At 39.9% G+C, this 9,380-nt stretch overlaps 1 protein-coding gene across 2 annotated transcripts in view; it reads right to left on the bottom strand.

Moving 5' to 3' along the window:
- Positions 1 to 2,629: 2,629 nt before the first annotated feature.
- ASAP2 (ArfGAP with SH3 domain, ankyrin repeat and PH domain 2) overlaps positions 2,630 to 9,380 on the bottom strand; it is an 87,352-nt gene continuing 80,601 nt past the window's right edge. The window contains exons 25-28 of one of the 2 annotated variants that reach the window (XM_074154197.1): positions 9,145 to 9,221; positions 7,370 to 7,425; positions 3,386 to 3,508; positions 2,630 to 2,704 (exon numbers count right to left, since the gene is read on the bottom strand). In XM_074154197.1, coding sequence (XP_074010298.1) covers positions 2,630 to 2,704; positions 3,386 to 3,508; positions 7,370 to 7,425; positions 9,145 to 9,221 — 331 coding nt within the window. Of the gene's footprint in view, positions 2,705 to 3,385; positions 3,509 to 7,369; positions 7,483 to 9,144; positions 9,222 to 9,380 lie in introns of both variants that reach the window. The other variant, XM_074154198.1, reaches the window with a different exon arrangement.

The raw sequence follows: 9,380 nt of genomic DNA, 5'->3' as shown, positions 1-9,380 counted from the left end.
AGAAGTAGCCAAAGTGATTTTAAAAGTAGTTTTATTTTTTCCAGACATTTGACTGGTTAACAAGAGTAAAATTTATTAATCATGCTCTAATTATAAATCACTGCATCCAGGACATTGAAAATAAGAGTTGATTTTAGGTTATACAATATATACAGTTGCTCTGCAACTAAACAAAATAAAAACAACTGAATTGAATATTATACATCTCATAGCATTCTAAGCTGCATTTTAAGTGTCACTTGCTCCTTTAAACAGTTAACACAGCAACCTAATAGTCTGTCTATTAACAGGGTTTTTTTTAATCATTTTAATCAGATTTGAAAAGTTGTATGAAATATGCCAAAATTTTGGACTTAAAATTCTTAATTTTATATTATAAATAGATATCTACAGGCTCTAGAATTTCTTTTTCCTCTGGCAGAGGAGCAAACTTTTGAGAAACGTGGAAAATCTAGGGATAAATTTTGCTTAGCTGCTCTTTATTGGTCCTCAAGATTGTATCTGTCTGCACTGTTAGTGCTGCTAAGTTCTATTCTACAAGTTTCCTAGTTTTTAAGTAACCAGTGAACGAGGTTGTGACATTGCAAAGTGGATTCCTCTTCTAGCAGAACTCAAGGAAAATTTGCATCATTGTTTAACTTTACGAGTTGTTACATACACTATAAGATTCTGTGTTAAAAATACTGTACATTAGGAGATCTGTGCAAAATAATATGCCCATTTACTCTCTAGACTCTATCAGGGATAGAAACATACAAAATAGTGTTGCAAACTGAACATATCAGTAAGTGAATAAAACTGTAGTGCTAAACTATTACTCTATTAGTTTTTACTGGGAACTTTGAAAATACGGACTAATTTGCTTCAACTTGCAACAACAATATCTCGAAACGTTCCAGTTTGTTCCCCATTTTTACTGCAGCAACAGCATCTAGGAAAGGAAGGTTACGCATGTCCTCGGCTGTACCCACAGGCTGGAGAGAGAGGCTGCCAGCCCACTGTACCATTGAGGGGGGCCGGGCCAGGTACGGTCAGCGTTGCTCTTCCAGCGCTAACGCAGCGTGGTTTTTCTCCAAATAAAGCCCATCTGGCGGTGGCCTATTTTCCCATTCTGTTCAATGTGAAACGGGCCAATTGAAACACCATTTGTCAGAAACTCAAAGTTCTCTCGATAAATCTAGAGATACGATATTCACGAAACGTGATCAAAGCCAATGTGACCTAGACGTCGATTTTTCTCATCCTATGCCATCAGGTGTTTTCCTGTAGCATAAGCAAAAACCGGTACAATTTCACAATGTACAAACGTCGAAACGACGTCAGATGTTGTATTGGTGTTTTGCATTCCATCAACCAACTGGGAACCACCCGTGGCCTAGCCTTTGTTCACAAATTAGTAAAACAAATTTAACAACAGTGTAGCTACCATATACGTGGGTCTATCATATAAATACAGAGTGAGTCAGCAAACTAGCATTGTTTGCAAGGTAGTGGCACACAAATTTTATAAACCAGAACCTAACGTAGTGTACTTGTGAGGTGTCAGATACCTTACTGACCAAGGATAATTACCTAAGTGTTCCACCAAATATGTTCTCTCTGTGAACACGTTGCTGGATGGTTTAAGAAAATTCAAGAAATTTAAAACCAAAGTCTAAACACTAGAATGAGACAAGTGTAAGAAATGCTCTGCAATCCATCATCATAGTTAAGTACATTTCAGGAAGTGCAGTTTTCATATCCTCGAGTTAATGTAGTAACTCGTTAATATTGCCATAGTTTAGTTAACCAGCAGTAGTCACATTAAATGACCGAAATGGATGTAACATACATAAAGAACATTCAAAAAACAGGTCCTACACACGTGCAGCATAGAAAAATGAAACAGTCTCAAGCTCACAAAATTAGAACTAGGAAGTTCAACGACTAACACAGATTTCAGATAACTTTAAGCAAATATCTACATCCATTCTGAAAGAAAGAAGTTTCTTCTATGGTAAACTGAAATACTTTTTCACTTTTACCTGGCCAAAGACACCCAAATAGAATTGTTCCTTTTGCAATAGTTGACATCCTGGATGACAGCCAGAATGGCAAGGTGCTGGACGAGTCCGATTTAGAACTAGGCAGCAGCTTGCGCGTTTTGGTTCCAACACTTCAAATGGTGTCGAGAACTGAATAAATTCACTGCCCTGTTGGAGGCACACGGTTCCTTTGGCTGGGGAAGCAACACTGAACCGTGGTATTGCCATGTTACAAAAGGGAGAGTAGAGTTACAGTGAATTGATTGAAAAGAACATTCATCATGTTGTGATGTTCACACACTTACATGGATTTTGATTGTTAAAGCTTTTCAGTTCACCTTGAAAAATACAGGAAGAGTTGTTTTTGTTTGTTTTTTTTTTTAAAAAAAAAAAGTGTAAACTGCTCATGAGAAGTTTTCACATAGAAAAAAAGTTTTAAAAGTCCCAAAATCAGAATGATGGCAATAAAAAAGTAAGCTACAGTACCTAGGACTCAGGCAGTGCTCTGGCAAGGTGTCTGCAGATAGGTAGATGAAATGAAATAGAGCAAAACTTATGTCTGTGACCGCTGGAAATGAGAAATGTCTCCACTTATCAGTAGCAATTTAATCAACAATAAAGTGCACAAATGATACAGGGAAAGCTCCTTTCCGACTGGGATCTCCGTCAATATGGCCAATCTGAAAGAGTCCAGATATTTTTCAAGTTAATCTCAGAAGGGCACTTCAGTACCACCACAATGAACACAAGCGACCTCCTGCCTGTAGTCCTGCAAGCCTCTCCCTACATCCTTCCTGCAGCTGTGTTCTGTTTCTTTTGCAAACAGGAAATATTATCAGAAAATTCAGTCCTACAAGGTAAATTTGTTATTCAGCTACAGACTTTTTTTTTTTTTTTAAATTCTGGTTTATGCAGTTCTTTGAAAGTAACACCTCTTGACGCAGTGCCGCTGCTACACCATTTCAGTGCATTCTGCAATGCCTGGCAGCCCGTATTCTGCCTCTGCTAAATTGCTTCTGCTTCCCCCTCCTAACAATCACTGAAAAGTTCAAGGATGGATCAAGCTTCAACACTTCTGGGTTTTACATGAATCTGTTTGTGTTTATACAGCTTTATTGTCAATTTAGATGCACTCTGAAGTTCTGTTCTTCTCTAGCTAACAGTGTAGGGAAAATGTTTTAATGCATAAGAATTTCCCAAGACTTTGCTTTGGCTGATGAGGCTCTGGAGTGTAAACAGTAGAGATGAAACTTTTCTTGTTATTTAGAAACGCAACAAGGGATCTTCTGAAGTCAGTTGTCAGCCTCTAGATCTCGTTTATTTCTTTCAAAGTATGTTGATGGAAAACACAAAATACTCACCCACCACTCCTGATCTTCTTCACCGTCAACCACAATAATATCTCCCTCTGAAAAAGTTAGCTCATCTGGGTTATCTGCTACACAGTTGTAAATTGCTTTTACTCTCTTGGGTTTAGTTTTTGACTGAAATATAAAAATAAGCAAATGTTAATAATAGAGCATGGAAGAGACAGACTTGGACTTGATCTAAAAAAAGCTTCAGAACTGCTTCCAACCATTATTTTTCATAGGTTAGAGTTCAGCTACATCTTTTATGCTGGGTGCTCATGTTTCAGGCTGAATTTGGCAGCATCCAAAGCCTTTTGCAACCATTGCGCCACCAGTGGGGGCCAGGCTTCCCTTAGCAATCTGCCATTTTGGCTCATCCAGACCTGTCTTCAGAGCTCTACAACATTGCAGCAAGTTTGATTTTATTCAGAAGACGGCGTGATCGAGATCAAGTGCTACACAGCAAGCGTAACAGCAGCAGCATTATCAGAGAGGCCTGAGCCACCTGCCAATGTGCCCCTTCTTAATCTGCTAAACCCATTTCAGCAGTGCACAAACCCCCGATACTTCCTCTGCCTCTCCGCAGTGCTTTGAGGCCTGCAAGCCACTGGAGCGGTGTGTCAGCTCTTCCAACAGGGAAGTTCAGTAAAGAGTTGCAATATTCCGATATTGAGTGGGACTCCAATCCTAGTTGTGTTCTGTTTGAAGTGATGCCGAAATTGTTTTGCCCTGGTATCACAGTATCCACCATTCTAATCTCACACCTCTTCCAGTGCAACCCGACCTCCTGCTGTATTTATTTTCAGCTTCCTCACTCTCTGTTGCCCGCCAAATCCAATGCTACCTGCATTGTGTTTCCATGCAAGGAGCGGAGAGGCACAGGACCTGGAGGCAGAGCATAAGCTTTCTACCTTGAATCCCCCCTTCTCCCCAGTTTGCCCAGCCATAGCCAGCAAAATCTCTCTCCTTTCTACCCTAAGATGCCAGAGCAGAGCTGTAAGTGCCATTTAGGTCAAGAGATGTCTGTTAATGCAGTGGGTGTTTGGGACAGAGGCTCCAGATGGGATAAGGAAAAGAAGCTCTCATCATCATCCTGGAGTCCCCTAGGGACTGGTCCCAGTCTCTGATTAGGTCAGCCACGGAACAAGATGCTTGTAAGGGGAGAAGAGACTCCATTCACAAATCTGCTTCTCTCCACCAGCAAAACACCCTCCTCTGCTGCCCAACAGCCTCTTCCTGTGCTGTTTTGTTAGAGCTGAGCACCATGCAGAAGAAAGGGGATGTGGATGGGGAAGGAGGGAGGTACATCATCATTATGCTCCTCTGTAAGCATCCATTTGCATTTTAGTATAAAACCCCCCGACCTTCCCAGAGCAGGCGTACCCTGGGGCCCTGTCTGTGGGGCACACCCCTGTGAGCTGGCAGCCTTGCGCTGCGGCACAGCAAATCTACCAGATGCTCAGTCAGGTTACAGTGTGAAACACAACCACCTCTGAGGTCAAGAGAGAAAAGCTTCACATCGGTGACAGCAATTACTAACTTTAAAGTGCAGTAATTACAGGTATTTCTTGTTCTTTAGAAGGCAAGGAAATGAAAATAGATCCCATTCCCAGGAGGCTAAAATATTCAATGAAAGTTTCCCATGTATCTACAATATGGTTTCAAAAATCTAAAATATACATTGGGGAAAAAAGAAAAAAAAAAAAAAAAGATACATCAGGAATTTCCATCTGTAAAACAGGCTACTGGGCAAATGCACTGTACAGGAGATAAGCCACTGGCTACAAGTGCATGTACTACTAGACCTCTTTTTTTTTTTTTACTTTACTCAATGAGCACTTCTGCAACCATTTCCGAAACCTGCGCTGGCCTCTGGATTCTTTGGCAGGGTAAAGACTCAGCAAAAAAGGCTGGAGTATAAGGCTAAATGGAACGATTTAGCCAAAGTTCTTTAGCTAGACTGATCTAGCTAAAGCTCTTCAGCTGAGAGGCCCTTGACTAAATCTCAGCTAAGATGCTTTAGCTAGATTGATTTTGCTAAATCACCTTAACTAGCACACACTCCCTGAGCTAGGTTTCCCTTGCTTCTCTGTCCTATGAGAGAAGAAAATCAGCTGATTTTCTCAGTCTCACAAAATTCACCCTGCTGAAGCCCTACAGACATCTGGAGAGTCAGATCTGTTCTTCAGATTACGTGCAATTAATATTAAACAGCGCAGACACTGACTGTTCCTAAAAAGCAATTTGTCCCATAAAATGAAAAAGGAGAGAAGCAGATAGAAAGCTACTACAACGTTAATTTATACAGAAAGCTGGGTAAGAAACTGTTCGGAATCAATGGATAAGTTAAAAGGATGTAGCCAGTTCTCACAGCTGAATTCCAGAACACACAACAGAAATTGTGATCGGGGTCCAACAGCTTCACAAAGTTAATATGGCAACTCCCTTGGTGCATGTAAGCAAAAGGGACAGATATTCCATTTTACATTCATCAGACCATTTAATTTTATTGTGGCCTAAACCATGAAAGTTATTTTGATGCAAGACAGACAGTAAATTGGCTGAACAAGAGTGGGGGAGGCAAGAAAAGCAGATTTTATACTCCCAACTAACGCAGTATGAACTCCAGATGTCTCTGTGGCTTTTCAGCATTATTGGATGCGAAACAGCTAATAGGAACCCTAAGAGGACAACACAAACGTGCAAGGCCATGCACACAAACACGTGGCCGTCTGTCCTGGAGAGTTACTATTTCAGTAGACAAGGTTAAGGGAAAATGGATGAAGGGAGAGAGGTGACGGCTGAAGAGGGCAGGTCTTTTCACTACAGCCCATTAATAAGACAATTGCAGAGCCAGGAACAGCACATCTCCTGCCTCTCAGTTTAGTATTTTCCTACAGAACCACGCTCCTCCTATAGAATGTAAAGCATGAAACAGCGTAGACCTACTCATGACATACAGCATCTTGGAAAGTATGGACTCTCTATATTGTGATTTGCTTGCTGCAGGGAAATACTATCATGATCAAGCATATGGATGTTTTATGTCTATCACATAAGAGAGCAAGATAAAATTGGAGCAAGGACTAAAGACCTACCTGACCTACACATAATGTAACAGCTCAACTGACATCTGGAAATACATCCCTTTACCTCCACCAGCGTAAGAATACAGGTATTGACACTAATACGTGTGTTACCATTCATGGTCCTAGACTATAAATAATAAATAAGAGTATAAAATGGCCACGCAATTGGATCAAGAGTCCATCTAAATCCAGTATTTCTTTTAACAGTCACTGTAAGGCTGGGGGAGGGTGGAGAAGAAGAATATACAATACTTCCAGCCTTCCCCTTCACCCTTCAACCATCTTCTGGTTGGGGATGTCTCAAGTTTCTGTGTATTTACCAAGAGATTTCTCTCCTGTCATGCAGTGAAAGCACGACAGAGATGTAAAGAGCACCAACTGCACAAAGAACCAATTTATTTTGTTTTGAGCTTGGCTCTTACTAGTCTTGTCTGGAGCCATTTGATCTATCAATGTGAACAACTATGAATAAACACATCTACTTCCGTTATAAAAGAAATCACAAAAGCTCCCTTATTACTTACTTCACTGAAGTTTAAGAATGAAGTTACATGTGATCTACAAGTAATTCACTCATCAAGCTCACCTACCTTCAGTAAGTCAAACTATACACTCTATGGATTGTGTCGGTCACATTTGGACACAAGCAAAGAATCCATACTTCCTTTCTTGGGTTTCTCTGTGGGTTTTGTTTGGGTTTTTTGAAATTTAAAATAGGAAATGCAAGAAAAGCAAAGTTTTCATAAATAATTAGTACAAGTTACGCACATACTTAACACAGGATACAGGCTTTGTATTTTTCATAATTCTCACACTTTCTCCATAACAGGATACACTATTATGTCAATAGTGTGTTTGACAGAAAGCGGAAGGTTTAATAAAATCAAACCCCAGACTGTCTACTTACTATTTGTGATTTCCTTGGCATTGGTGCTGGTGGCTGGATCTGTGCCAGTGTATTTGTTGTAGAACCAGTTTGTGTTACTGGAATTTCACATACAGAAGACGACTCTCCTGCTGCTAAGGTAAGTAAAACAAGTAAATTTTAGGCATGCTTTAAAGAAAAAAAAAAAGTAAGAGCGATGATACAAATTGAAACCAAATTAATTATTCTTTAAAGGATACAAATAATTTTATATCCCATGAGTATTTAATTTTTAATGGTTCTTGCTAACTAACTGAACAGATTTTTTCTATCCTTTTCCTTACAAAAAAAGGCCTCTTTTCCCAAAGACAATTACCTAAGATCTTCAATATACTAAAAGATAAAAAAGCCTATAAAATAGACAAAAGCAGAACCAAATATCCCATTTTCCCCATTCGTTCACTACAGACTGTGTGCTTTTAGAACCTTTCTTTCCTAGTAAAGACCATCATTATCAAGATGCTGTATCCTTCATAGGAGACTCCTGATGCAGATGGCAGATAGTCATTAGCAAATTCCCCTGGGTATATCACGGGGAAATAAAAAAGAATCACAGTAAGAACCAATGAACATAATACATCCAGTGGAAGGGGAAACTGGGTAGGAGAAATTCCGCTACAACCAACATGAATCCACACAAACTTTACTTTGGATATTTTATTGAGATGACATTATTGTGATGTCCCAAAGTAGTAGTTACTTTGAACAATGAAAAGAGCAGAATCAATAATGAACTCTGAATAATGAACTTGGTTCATTAGCATGAAAAGTGCAATATCAATTTGCAATTTAATTAAAGTGACACTATATGAGTTTTAGATTTTCAAACTAGAAGCACATTTTTCTATTCTAAAGCATGTATCTATTACCTTGTTTATGACACATGCAAACAAGAGAGTAAACTAACTAATGTTTTCATAATGCATCCTTTGTTTGAGTGGGGTTTAGGTGAGGATAGGAAAGCTAAAGCCCAACTGGAATGGAATCTGGCAAGGGATGTCAAAGATAAGAAGAGCTTCTGTAAATATAGAGGTAACAAAAGGAAAATTAGAGAAAACGTGGGCCCATTGCTCAACGAGATGGGGGATCTGGTTACACAGGGCATGGAAAAGGCTAAGGCACTGAATGCCGCCTTTGCCTCTGTCTTCACTAGCAAGACCTGTCTTCAGGAATCCCGGGTCTCAGAGACCAGGGGAAAATCTGGAGCAAGGAAGTGCAAAGTCTTGCACTGAAAATGAACAAGCCCATGCACCAACATATGCTGGTGGCCATCAAGCTAGAAAGCAGGACCAGAGGCAATGGGCACAAACTGAAACACAAGAGGTGCCATGTGAAAATCAGGAAACACTTAGTTACTGTGAGGGTGACCAAGCACTGGCACAGGTTGCTCAGGGAGGCTGTGGAGTCTCCACCCTTGGAGATGCTCAAAAGCCATCTGGACATAGTCCTGGGCAACCAGTTCTGGGTGGCCGTGCTTGAGTAGAGAGGTTGGTCCAAATGACCTCCAGAGGTCCCTCCCAACCTCAACCCTTCTGTGATTCTATTCCTTATTACATGGTCTCATTATTTACATTAATTGGCCCATAACTCTGTTCATGCAGAAAAGCTTGAGGAATCAGGGGCTCACTCAAGAAAAGAAACAATAAGAATGCTGGTAATGACTGTATTTAAATGTGTAAGGTAAATAAGAAAAAAACAACACTCCTCCTTAGACTGTCATAATGATAGCTTAATTACAATCAAATAAATCTCTAAACCACAATTACCAGTTTGTTGTAGAGACCCAAGTCCTCTGGACTGCCCTTTATTAGTTAAGCCAGCCGACTTCTCAGTCCTGTGCAGAAAGTTAGAAATTCACCCATTTAAGAAGCAAACAAGAACTTGAATCACAACAATACAGAGTATTTTCCAAATTATAAAATTCTTATCATGTCTTTAGTATATTCCAGTGACAGCTATTTTGCTTTTAGAAATAGTACTTTGCTTCTGTATT

The sequence above is a fragment of the Numenius arquata genome, chromosome 9 (genome assembly GCF_964106895.1).
Source record: "Numenius arquata chromosome 9, bNumArq3.hap1.1, whole genome shotgun sequence".
NCBI lineage: Eukaryota > Metazoa > Chordata > Aves > Charadriiformes > Scolopacidae > Numenius > Numenius arquata.
The sequence above is the reverse complement of the archived record's forward strand: the minus strand, read 5'-3'. Positions and strand labels throughout refer to the sequence as shown.